The 13260-nt window shown below is 45.7% G+C and overlaps 2 protein-coding genes across 64 annotated transcripts in view; one reads left to right on the top strand and one right to left on the bottom strand.

The window, feature by feature from the left end:
* The window catches only part of NBR1 (NBR1 autophagy cargo receptor), a 55122-nt gene extending 53361 nt beyond the window's left edge, over positions 1–1761 (bottom strand). For all 13 annotated transcript variants that reach the window (XM_077971867.1, XM_077971866.1, XM_077971838.1 and 10 more), the window contains exon 1: positions 1673–1761. The gene's annotated coding sequence lies outside the window, so the exon portion shown is untranslated. The remainder of the gene's footprint in view (positions 1–1672) is intronic.
* The window catches only part of BRCA1 (BRCA1 DNA repair associated), a 100326-nt gene that overhangs the window by 11271 nt on the left and 75795 nt on the right, over positions 1–13260 (top strand). For 31 of the 51 annotated variants that reach the window (XM_077969264.1, XM_077969261.1, XM_077969257.1 and 28 more), the window contains exon 2: positions 3987–4085. In XM_077969264.1, the coding sequence (XP_077825390.1) occupies positions 4006–4085 (80 nt within the window). In that variant the 5' untranslated portion in view covers positions 3987–4005. 51 annotated transcript variants of the gene reach the window in all.

Raw genomic sequence — 13260 nt, 5'->3', positions numbered from 1 at the left:
CAAGTAAAAAAAATTCTTTCAACAAAAGCATTAATCTTGAACGTGTGTAAACACCAAAGTTATGGTTAATCCTATCTGCCCCTTAGGTCTACAGCCAGTATAGTCAGATAGCTGGGACCTAGGCCTTCAGCTTGCTTGCTTTTTTTTTTTTTTTGAGACGGAGTCTCGCTCTGTCGCCCAGGCTGGAGTGCAGTGGCGCGATCTCGGCTCACTGCAAGCTCCGCCTCCCGGGTTCACGCCATTCTCCTGCCTCAGCCTCCTGAGTAGCTGGGACTACAGGCGCCCACAACTGCGCCCGGCTAATTTTTTTTTGTATTTTTAGTAGAGACGGGGTTTCACCGTGGTCTCGATCTCCTGACCTTGTGATCCGCCCGCCTCGGCCTCCCAAAGTGCTGGGATTACAGGCGTGAGCCACCGCGCCCGGCCCTTTTTTTTTTTTTTTTTTTTTTTTTTGATACGGAGGTGTGTTTTTTTCTTTTTCTTTTCTTTTCTTTTCTTTTTTTTTTTTTTGAGACGGAGTTTTGCTCTTGCTGCCCAGGCTGTAGTGCAATGGCGCGATCTCGGCTCACCGCAACCTCTGCCTCCCAGGTTCAAGCGATTCTCCTGCCTCAGCCTCCCTAGTAGCTGGGATTACAGGCGTGTGCCACCACGCCCGGCTAATTTTGTATTTTCAGTAGAGACGGAGTTTCTCCATGTTGGTCAGGCTGCTCTGGAACTCCCGACCTCAGGTGATCCGCCCGCCTCAGCCTCCCAAAGTGCTGGGATTACTGGCATGAGCCACCGCGCCCGGCCTGGCCTTCAGCTTTCATAACTGGCATGACTTTAAGTCCATGCCACTGACGCACCTTGGCTTGGCACAAGTTAACTTTTCCTCTACGTCTTTTTTTTTTTTTTTTTTTCCTCAGCCTTAACAAAATCCCTTTAATGAAACAGACCTGGCAACCTGAGCTTTGATTACTGTCTCCACCAGAGGCCTGTACAAGACAAGTTATTCAAACTTTAAAATGTGCGACCCGAGGCCGGGAGCAGTGGCTCATGCCTGTAATCCCAGCACTTTGGGAGGCCGAGGCAGGAAGATCGCTTGAGCTCAGGAGTTCAAGACCAGCCTGGGCTGGTGTTTGAGACAGTAAGACTCTGTCTCAAAAAAAAAAAAAAAAAAGTGTGGCCTGAAAGCTGGATGTTTGACAAAAAGGAAAAAGAATGCCTTTCCAACACCGAAGGTCCCTAACCAAGGAGAGCTCTTTAACAGGGTCTCGAAAAAAGGAGGATGGGATGAGAAAGATGTGTAGGTAGTGTCATTTTTTTTACTTGCAGAGTTCATCCTAGTCTTCCAGTTATCGTTTCCTAGCACTTAATGTTCCCAAGACAGTGTCACCACCCCGAGGACTCTCTCTCATTTTCTTTGCCTGGGCCCTCTTTCCACTGGGGAGTCGCGGCCTTCCATCAGCAGAAGTCGATGTTCTCAACCACATACTCTACAACTCTCCGGCGCTTTTCGCCCACTCGGTCCCTCTGAACACGAAGGGCTCTCATCCTGTCACTAAAAAGATTAGCTGTCCCGAGACACGGGAAAAGTCGCCCCTCTTCTTTGCAGGATTCCTCCCTTGAACTTCTCCAAACCCTCTTACGGTGACGTGACCCCACCCCTAGGTAACCGAGGCTGCTTCCTTACCAGCTTCCCGCTCCAGTGAGGCGCCCGGCGGAGGCCAAAGCCAGAACCGTCCGCTGCCAGCTCTGCCACTATCCCTGTGGGGTGAATCTAACAAGGCGCATAAAGACTAACTAGTCCCGTTACTCCCAGTTTTCGCCAAGATGATTGGCTCTTACCACTTGTCCCTCAAAACGACCACCCCATTGATTGGTGGAGATTGCGTCGACGGGGCGGGGCAGAAGAAACCGGAGCCGGACAACAATAACAAACACTGGGGCTGAGGGGCGGAACTACGAGTGCGCAGACGTGAGCCAGAGCGGATTTCCCCTTCCCCAGACAAATTCGGCGCCCACTGGGTCGCCACAGGTCGCTGACCTTAGAGGACTGTTTGCCCGAGACTCGTGGGGCTGGATGGGAATTGTAGTCTTCCTAAGAGTTGTAGGTATTTTTTTTAGGCCTAGTTTTTCCTTTCAAGATACGAAAACATAACAACACTCCAATCCATAACTGTTGACGTGTATAAGCGCGTGGAGGTCTCCAATCTATCCGCTGGATTTCCGTGAGAATTGTGCCCGCTTCGCTATTGGATGTTTCTCTCCATAAGACTACACTTTCCACAAGGAACACTGTGGCAACGACCTTTCATTCCGCAGCGAATGCTGGAAATAGTTCTTTCCGTCCACCCCCCCCCCAACAATCCTTATTTCTTATATTTACCTAAACTAGAGACCTCCATTAGGGCGGAAAGAGTGGGGGAATGGGACCTCTTTTTACGACTGCTTTGGACACTAGGTAGCGATTCTGACTCTCGTATAGCAATTACTGTGACGTAATAAGCCGCAACTGGACGCGTAGAGGCCAGAGGGCCGGCACTTTAGGGCAAACTAGGGTAGAATTCTTCCTCTCCCGTCTCTTTCGTTTTACGTTATCTGGGGGCAGACTGGGTGGCCAATCCAGAGGCCCGAGAGAGACTTGGCTCCTTCTGTCCCGCCCTTCCTCTGATTGTGCCTTGATTTCGTATTCTGAGCAGCTGTTGCTTAGCGGTAGCCAGCTGGTTTCCGTGGCAACGGAAAAGCGCGGGAATTACAGATAAATTAAAACTGCGACTGCGCGGCGTGGGCTCGCTGAGACTTTCTGGACGGGGAACAGGCCGTGGGGTTTCTCAGATAACTGGGCCCCTGGGCCCCAGAGGCCTGCACCCTCTGCTCTGGGTAAAGGTAGTAGAGTCCCGGGTCCAAGTGATGCTTTGGGGGACTGGCGTGGGAGAGAGAGTGGGTATTCTTTTGGGGGGGGAGCGGTGGCGGAAGCTGAGAGGCGTAAGGAGTTGTGAACCCTGGGGAAGGGGCAGTTTGTAGGTCGCGAGGGAAGCTCTGAGGATCAGGAAGGGGGCACGGTGTGTCCGAGGGGGAATCATCGTGATAGGAACTGAAATATGCCTTGAGGGGGACACCACGTCTATAAAAACATCGGCTGGTCACGAGGTCAGGACTTCCAGACCAGCCTGACCAACATGGTGGAACTCCGTCTCCACTAAAAATACAGAAATTAGCCGGGCGTGGTGGCGCTCCAGCTACTCAGGAGGCTGAGGCAGGAGAATCGCTAGAACCCGGGAGGCGGAGGTAGCAGTGAGCCGAGATCGCGCCATTGCCCTCCAGCCTGGGCGACAGAGCGAGACTCTGTCTCAAAACAACAGACAAAAACACCGGCTGGTATGTATGAGTGGATGGGACCTTGCGGAAGAAGAGATGCCAGGAATACGTCTGGGAAGGGGAAGAGACAGGGTTTTGTGGGAGGGAGAACTTAAGAACTGGATCCAATTGCGCTATTGAGAAAGCGCAAGAGGGAAGTAGAGGAGCGTCAGTAGTAACAGATGCTGCCGGCAGGAATGTGCTTGAGGAGGATCCTGAGATGAGAGCAGGTCACTGGGAAGGTTTAGGGGCGGGGAGGTGCTGATTGGTGTTGGTTTTGTCGTTGATTTTGGTTTTATGCAAGAAAAAGAAAGCAGCCAGAAACATTGGAGAAACCTAAGGTGACCACCACTTACCCGGTCAGTCACTCCTCTGTAGCTTTCTCTTTCTTGGAGAAAGGAAAAGACCCAAGGGCTTGGCAACAATATGTGAAGAATTACAGAATGTATGTTGTTTAATTACAAAGAGCCACTTCTAGAACCTTTAAAAAAATAAAGGATTTTGTCATTAGCTCTATGGTTTGTATTCTAAAACCTTCAAAATCTTAAATTTACCTTATTGTAAAATGATAAAATGAAGTTGTCATTTTATAAACCTTTTTTCAAACTATATATATGTATATATATATTTTTTCTAATGTGTTTAAGTTCATTGGAACAGAAAGAAATGGATTTATCTGCTGTTCGCGTTGAAGAAGTACAAAATGTCATTAATGCTATGCAGAAAATCTTAGAGTGTCCAATCTGGTAAGTCAGCACAAGAGGGTATTAATTTGGGATTTCTGTATGATTATCTGCTATGCAAATGAACAGAATTGACCTTACATAGTAGGGAGGAAAACACATGTCTAGTAAGATTAGGCTATTGTAATTGCTGATTTTCTTAACTGAAGAACTTTAAAAATATAGAAAATGATTCCTTGTTCTCCATCCACTCTGGCTCTCCCACTCCTCTCCTGTTCAACACAAAGCCTGTGGTCCGGGAAAGACAGGGACTCTCTCTTGATTGGTTCTGCACTGGGGCAGGAATCGAGTTTAGATTAACTGGCATTTTGGCTTTTCTTCCAGCTCTAAAACCAGCTCCATCACTTGAAATGGCGAAATAAAATCATGGATGAGGCCAGGGACGGTGGCTTAACGTTTGTAATCCCAGCACTTTGGGAGGCCAGGGTGGGAGATCACAAGGTCAGGAGATAGACACTGGCCTAGCCAACATGGTGAAACCCCCTCTCCACTAAAAATACAAAAATTAGCTGGGCATAGCGGCGCGGGCCTGTAATTCCAGCTACTCAGGAGGCTGAGGCAGGAGAATCACTTGAACCGGGAGGCAGATGTTGCAGTGAGCCAGTATCACACCACTGAACTCCAGCAACAGAGCTAAACTCCATCTAAAAAAAAAAGAGATCATGGATGATTGGTGTCCTTAAGGGGATAAGTATTTGGAAGAACCTTTGTCTGAAACTGGCTCTGTACATACAATGAAATTACATACTCATTTACATACAATGAAATGCAGAGGTTTTTTTTATACAGGATTTGTGTCAAGAAGCTGGAGTGCAGTGGTGCTATCACAGCTCACTGCAGCCTCAACCTTGTCAGGCTCAAGCAATCCTCCTGCCTCAGCTTCCAGAGTAGCAGGGACTATAGGTGCACACTACCATGCCCAGCTAATTTTTTTTTTTTTTTTTTGGTAGAGATAGGGTTTTGCCATGTTGGCCATGCTGGTCTCAAACTCCTGACCTCAAGTGAGGCCTTGGCCTCTCAAAGTGTTGGGATTACAGGCGTGAGCCATTGCACCCAGCCATGGTCTGAAAATCTTGATTGAAATACCACCTTTTCATTTCCAGACACTGCTGTTTAAAATTACAACTCCCCCAACACACACTTTATCCTCCATTCCTGCTGCTTCTCCATAACACTTATGATTAGCTGACATTCTATGTAATGTATCCATCCTTTAGTCCCATAGAATGTAAACTCCAGGACGGAGAGATTTTTGTTTTGTTTTCGTACATCTGTATATTCAGTAGTTAGAACGGTACTTGGGACCTAGTTGCCACTCAATAAACATTTGTCAAATACATTAAATAATAAACTAAACTAAATTAGTTCTTTAATTTTTTAAAATATGGTGATGGTTAGTAGTGAGTAACATTCAAAAAATAAGTTGAAAAATTGTACTTATTGCCTCTTACCCACAATAAAAAAGGGTAAATTCAAGGAAATTTTCTTTCGTGCTTTATGAAAGTTGTTTTTCATATTTGAAGTCAAGTTAATCAGATTAAGGAAAATGCAAGTTGTGTTTTCAGAGAGATAACAAGATTTATAAATAACCATCCTCTCCCTTGCCCTTCAGCATTTTAGCTAAACAAAAATAAGAGGAAAACAAGATTTACAATTTATCAATTTATTGAAAATCAGAGCCAGAGAAGCAGGAAATGACATTGTAGGAAAAAACTGCTTTTGAAAAAGCACAAAACTTACTCATGACAATCAGAGTGATCAAAAAAATCCTCAATAGTGTGGCATTTGGATCCCTTTCTCTTTACATTTCCATGGAACAGAGTCATAAAAATAGGATGTTCTTTCTCATTCTGGCAAATTAAACCATCAATTAAAAACTCAGATACATAAAAATTAAAAATGTAAGAATGAAAATGCTAAATTTTTATTTTCAGTCAACTCTTATATGTTTTCTAGCTTTTCATTGCTTTTTTCCTGTTTCCTGTTAGATTAGTTTTTTTTGTTTTTTTTTTGAGGTGGAGTCTCGTTCTGTTGCCCAGGCTGGAGTGCGTGCAATGGTGTGATCTCAGCTCACTGCAGCCTCCACCTCCCAGGTATCAGCGATTGTCCTGCCTCAGCCTGCCAAGTAGCTGCGACTACAGGCGGGCGCCACCACACCCAGATAATTTTTGTATTTTTAGTGGATACGGGGTTTCACGATGTTAGCCAGGGTGGTCTCAGTTTCCTGATCTCGTGATCCGCCTGCCTTGGCCCCCCAAAATGGTGGGATTACAGGCATGATCCACCACCCTGCCTAATTTTTTTTTTTTTTTTTGAGACGAAGTTTCGCTCTTGTTGCCCAGACTGGAGTGCAATGGTGGGATCTCAGCTCACCACAACCTCTACCTCCCCGGTTCAAGCGATTCTCCTGCCTCAGCCTCCGGAGTAGCTGGGATTGCAGACATGTGCCATCACGCCAGCTAATTTTGTATTTTATAGTAGAGACAGGGTTTCTCCATGTTGGTCCAGTTGGTCTGGAACTCCTGTCCTCAGGTGATCTGCCTGCCTCAGCCTACCAAAGTGCTGAGATTACAGGCGTGACCACCACGCCCAGACTTTTTTTTTTTTTTTTTTTTTTTGAGATGGAGTCACACTCTGTCACCCAGTCTGGAGTGCAGTGGCTCCATCTTGGTTCACTGCAACCTCCGCCTCCCAGGTCCAGGCGCTTCCTCTGCCTCAGCCTTCTGAGTACCTGGGATTACAGGCGTGCACCACTGTGGCCGGCTAATTTTGTATTTTTAGTAGCGATATGGTTTCACCATGTTGGTCAGGCTAGTTTTGAACTCCTGACCTCGTGATCTGCCAGCCTTGGCCTCCCAAAGTGCTGGGATTACAGGCGTGAGCCACTGGGCCTGGGTTAAGATAAATTTTTGATGGTTTTTTAGACTCATTTTTATAGAAAGTTCTAGGATGGGGATCATATTTCACTTCCTTTTAATACAGTACAGTATAGCACAATTTGCAGTTATGTCTTAATATATGATTCTTGATCATGACTGGAAACAGTGTTATTTGTGGTAGCTATAGGGTAGGTAAGATTTTCAGCCTTTTTTAGGTTTCTTGAACTAAAATTCCTTCTGCTGACTTCTAAGTTGCTATTTGGCAGCTATTTCTGACAATTGGTAGTTCTCTGTAACTTTTTACCTATAACATTTTTGACTTTCAGAAGAATTTGCTAAAATGTGTACACCAGTGGGTTGTTGTTTTTCAACCTAAACCTAGCTGCTTTTTCCAGTCACTTATCCGTATTGGAAGCTCAAAATGCAAATGTACAGTACGCCTAAAATATTGCCTGGTTTGAAAAGTGCTTAAAATATTTGAATCATTTTTATAGTAAACATTTACTCTCATCAGGACCTAGAAGAGGAACATTTTAATTTTTTTCGTATTCCCTTTTCACAGTCTTCCTTGAGCATTCATTACCTTTTTACATATTGGAGTTTTCATCTGTTCAAAGTTTGTGTTTACGGTGTGTTTATATAGTTTAGATTATAATTACCATACTGAAATATAATTATTTCAGAATTGAGTCAGTGGTGAGAATGAAAGCCATCTGGTATGATAACTGAATCCAATTTTTCTTTTACGGAGAATTTCTTTGAAATGTAGCTTATCTCAGAAATAGGGATTTAGTAACAAATCAGTTTTCTTTGTCAAGGTTGTTTTTCTTTTTCTTTTTTTTTATTTTTTTATTTTTTTTATTTTTTTTTTTTGAGACGGAGTCTCGCTCTGCCGCCCAGGCTGGAGTGCAGTGGCCGGATCTCAGCTCACTGCAAGCTCCGCCTCCCGGGTTCACGCCATTCTCCTGCCTCAGCCTCCCGAGTAGCTGGGACTACAGGCGCCCGCCACCGCGCCCGGCTAGTTTTTTTTTTGTATTTTTTAGTAGAGACGGGGTTTCACCGTGTTAGCCAGGATGGTCTCGATCTCCTGACCTCGTGATCCGCCCGTCTCGGCCTCCCAAAGTGCTGGGATTACAGGCTTGAGCCACCGCGCCCGGCCGTTTTTCTTTTTAAAGTCACATTTGGTCCCAGTAATAACACCAACATTGGTACAAGTCATCTCAGGTTTTGAAGCATTTTCCCAAGTGGCATTTTATTTTGTTCTTGCAATAGCCCAAGGAGACTGGCAGGGTGAATGACAGAGAAGGAAACTGCGGTTTAGGTAGAGTGGTTAGCTCAAGGTGGCTCTGCTTATATACACAACTGGTAGTAGAAACCCAGCCTTCTGACTTAGTTCACTGTTTTTGTTTTCACTGCCCTGTGCTGCATCAGAAATTACATGATTACAAGAATTGTATTACCAAACCCTTTACAATAAGATTACTGTCCCCGAGCTTTTCTTGTGATCCTTTTCTTTTTTTTTAAATTTTTTTGAGATGGAGTCTCTGTCGCACAGGCTGACCCGCCTCAGCCTCCCAAAGTGCTGGGATTACAGCGTGAGCCCCTGCACCTGGCCCTTATGATCCTTTTCTAAAAAGTTAAATATTTAATGAAAATAACCACATTCTTGTCACACTACCAGGTTACTTGTTCTTTGATGTCCTGCCTGGACTTTACCCAAGAAGTTCGTTTCAAAAGTTTACATTTGGCCGGGCGCAGTGGCTCACGCCTGTAATCCCAGCACTTTGGGAGGCCGAGGCGGGCGGATCACAAGGTCAGGAGATCGAGACCATGGTGAAACCCCGTCTCTACTAAAAATACAAAAAATGAGCCGGGCGCCGTGGCGGACGCCTGTAGTTCCAGCTACTCGGGAGGCTGAGGCAGGAGAATGGCGTGAACCCGGGAGGCGGAGCTTGCAGTGAGCCAGGATAGCGCCACTGCACTCCAGCTTGGGCGACAGAGCGAGACTCCGTCTCAAAAAAAAAAAAAAAAAAAAGGCCGGGCGCGGTGGCTCAAGCCTGTAATCCCAGCACTTTGGGAGGCCGAGGCGGGCGGATCACGAGGTCAGGAGATCGAGACCATCCTGGCTGACACGGTGAAACCCCGTCTCTACTAAAAAATACAAAAAACTAGCCGGGCGAGGTGGCGGGCGCCTGTAGTCCCAGCTACTGGGGAGGCTGAGGCAGGAGAATTGTGTGAACCCGGGAGGCGGAGCCTGCAGTGAGCTGAGATCCGGCCACTGCACTCCAGCCTGGGCGGCAGAGCGAGACTCCGTCTCAAAAAAAAAAAAAAAGTTTACATTTAGGGCTAAGTGTAGTGGCTCATGCCTGTAATCCCAGCTGAGGCAGGTGGATCACTTGAGGTCAGGACTTCAAGACCAGCCTGGGCAACATGGTGAAACCCTTTCCCTACCAAAAATACAAAAAAATTAGCTGAGCGTAGCAGCACGCGCCTGTAGTCCCGAAGGCTGAGGCACAAGAATCACTTCAATCGGAGAGGCAGAGGTTGCAGTGAGCCGAGACCGCATCACTGCACTCCAGCCTGAGCCGTAGAGTGAGTGAGACTCCATCTCCCCACCCCACCCAAAAAAAAAGATTCACATTCAGAAGAAAGCTAAAGACCAGGTACAGTAGCTCACACTTGTAATCCCAGCACTTTGGGAAGCCGAAGCAGGAAGATTGCTTGAGGCCAGGCATTCAAGACCAGCATGGGCAACACAGTGAGATCCTGTCTCTACAAAAATTAATTAACATTAATTTTTTTTTTTTTTTTTTTTTTTTTGAGACAGAGTGTTGCTCTGTCACCCAGGCTGGAGTGCAGTAGCGTAATCTCCACTCACTGCAAGCTCCGCATCCTGGGTTCACGCCATTCTCCTGCCTCAGCCTCCCGTAACATTAAAGATTTTAAAAATGGCCGGGCATGGTGGCTCACTCCTGTAATCCCAGTACTTTGGGAGGCGGAGGCATGGTGGTGTGTGCCTGCAATCCCAGCTACTCGGGAGGCTGAGGCAGGAGAATCATTTGAACCCATGAGACGGAGGTCACAGAGAGCCGAGATCGAGCCACTGCACTCCAGCCTGGGAGACAAAATGAGACTCTGTCAGAAAAAAAAAATGAAAAAGACCAGAATAAAGCTGAAGATTTTTTTTTTTTTTTGAGACGGAGTCTTACTCTGTCGCCCAGGCTGGAGTGCAGTGGCCGGATCTCAGCTCACTGCAAGCTCAGCCTCCCGAGTAGCTGGGACTACAGGCGCCCACCACCTCGCCCGGCTAGTTTTTTGTATTTTTTAGTAGAGACGGGGTTTCACCGTGTTAGCCAGGATGGTCTCGATCTCCTGACCTCGTGATCCGCCCGTCTTGGCCTCCCAAACTGCTGGGATTACAGTCTTGAGCCACCGCGCCCGGCCAAAGCTGAAGATTTAAAATAGCCTCCAGGTTCCTACCAGGACTTACCAACTACCTCTCTGATGGTCTTTCCCTACAATATCCCGCTGGATTATTATATTTTAGCACCTTGACCTATCTGATGTCCTGCATACATAGGCATGGTCCTGCTTAGGGTTTGCCTTCTCTGCTCCCTCTTTCCTGGAACGCTCTCCCCCTAATTGTTTCATAATGTGTTTCTTTACATTATTAAGCTGTTCTCTAGTCTCACCTCAGTGACACTTTCCTGACCCCCTCCATGTACATCTCACCCCCACATACATATTGAATTACCTGTTTCCCCTTACCCTGCTTAATTTTTCTCTTTAATATACTTATTCCCATGTATTCTTTAATTCTGCATCAACTGTCTACCACACTAGAATGTGAGCTCTATGAGAGCAGGCTTTATTTTGTAAACTGCTGTATTTCTATCTCCTAAAATAGTACTTGAGTATAGTAGTAGATACTTAATAAACACTTGTTGTATTAGTATAATAAATGAATTAATCTCAGGAAGGCCTTGGTTTTGTGGATAGACAGGTAGGGATGGGAACTTGGGTGATGTATTTTCTAAAGTTTTAATTTTTTAAGCTTATTATTATTATTTTATTATTATTTTGAGATAGAGTCTAGCTCTATTGTCCAGGCTGGCGTGCAGTGGTGCGATCTTGGCTCACTGTAACCTGCACCTCCCGGGTTCAAGCGATTCTCCTGCCTCAGCCTCCCAAGTAGCTAGGATTACAGGTGCCTGCTACCCTGCCCAGTTAATTTTTGTATTTTTAGTAGAGACAGGGTTTCACTGTGTTGACCAGGCTGGTCTCGAAATCCTGACCTTGTGATCCGCCCTCCTCGGCCTCCCAAAGTGCTGGGATTACAAGAATGAGCCCCTGCATCTGGCCTTATTTTCTTTTTCTTTTTTTTTGAGACAGAGTCTTCCTCTGTCACCTAGGTTGGAGTGCAGTGGCGCGATATTGGCTCACTCTGCAACCTCCACCTGTGGGATTCAAGTGATCCTTCTACCTTAGCCTCCAAAGTAGCTGGGACCACAGGCATGCCCCACCATGCCTAATTTTTGTATTTTTAGTGTAGACGAGGTTGCACCATGTTGCCCAGGATGATCTGGAACTCTTGAGCTCAGGTAATCCACCCACCTCAGCCTCCCAAAGTGCTAGGATTACAGGCATAAGACCAGGCCTGGCCTTAAGTTTATTATTTTCTAAATTTCCTTTGGTGAGTACTTTTTACACTGTTTTTACAAAGTAATCACAAACCAAACACCATGCCTCTTCTGAAGTGATCTAATAAGAGTACACAGTACCATCTGTAAAGTCGTCTTGCCAAAAAGTTGAACCTGAATTTGATTAAGTGTATAAGTCTAGTTTACAGGAAATAAGGCTAGTGATACAAGTTAAACCTCACCATGGGGTTATACAATCAGCAAAATCCAGAATGTGATAAACTCCACAAGTCAAATGACCTAATTTTAAAAATAAATGTTAAGGGAGGAAAAGTATGGGACACCTGTAGATTAGAAGACACTCGGGACTGGGCATGGTGGCTCACGCCTGTAATCCCAGCACTTTAGGAGGCCAAGGCAGGTGGATCACCTGAGGTCAGGAGTTCGAGACCAGCCTGGCCAACATGGTGAAACCCCATCTCTACTAAAAATACAAAAAATTAGCTTGGTGTTGTGGCGCATGCCTGTAGTTCCAACTACTTGGGAGGCTGAGGCAGGAGAATCACTTGAACCCGGGAGGCAGAGGTTGCAGTGGGCCAAGATCGCACCATTGCATTCCAGTCTGGGCTACAAAAGCGAAACTCCATCTCAAAACAAAGAAGACACTTGGATTGGGTGTGTTGGCTCTTGCCTGTAAACCCAGTGCTGGGAGGATTGCTTGAGCCCAGGAGTTCAAGGCTGCAGTGAGCTGTATTTGCACCAGTGCACTCCAGCCTAGGTGACAGAGTGAGACCTCATCTTAAAAGTAATAATAATTAAAATAATCTGGGGTGGGGTGGATATGGATGAAACAACTTGGCCATGAGTTGATGATTGTTGAAACAGGGTGATGGTCTATATAGTCCATTTTATTATTTTATTTACTTGAAATTTTGAAATACTTAAAATTTTCCATATTGATTTATAAAGGCATTTACAAGGCCGGGCGCGGTGGCTCAAGCCTGTAATCCCAGCACTTTGGGAGGCCGAGACGGGCGGATCACGAGGTCAGGAGATCGAGACCATCCTGGCGAATACGGTGAGACCCCGTCTCTACTAAAAAATACAAAAAAACTAGCCGGGCGAGGTGGCGGGCGCCTGTAGTCCCAGCTACTCCGGAGGCTGAGGCAGGAGAATGGCGTAAACCCGGGAGGCGGAGCTTGCAGTGAGCTGAGATCCGGCCACTGCACTCCAGCCTGGGCGACAGAGCCAGACTCCATCTCAAAAAAAAAAAAAAAAAAAAGGCATTTACAGTAAAATTTTAAAAAAAGGGCTAGGAAGGAATTCAAAAGAAATATAAGCAGAAAATTTTGTCTTTATAGAGCTTAGAGTTAAGATTTGAGATGGGCACCCACAGTGATAGTGCAGAAAAATATATCACTGAAAATGAATTTGTACCAACTATTATCACGTAATCTTTTAAATGCTGATGATAGTATAGAGTATTGAAGGGATCAATATAATTCTGTTTTGATGTCTGAAAGCTCACTGAAGGTAAGGATCGTATTCTCTGCTGTATTCTTGGTTCCTGGCACAGCAGACATTTAATAAATATTGAATGAACTTGAAGCCTTATGTTGACTCAGTAATAACAGCCCAGAGTTGAACTTATTCATGAAG

Source organism: Macaca mulatta, chromosome 16 (assembly GCF_049350105.2).
Source record: "Macaca mulatta isolate MMU2019108-1 chromosome 16, T2T-MMU8v2.0, whole genome shotgun sequence".
In the NCBI taxonomy this organism is placed as follows: domain Eukaryota; kingdom Metazoa; phylum Chordata; class Mammalia; order Primates; family Cercopithecidae; genus Macaca; species Macaca mulatta.
This window is presented reverse-complemented; position numbering and strand designations above follow the sequence as displayed.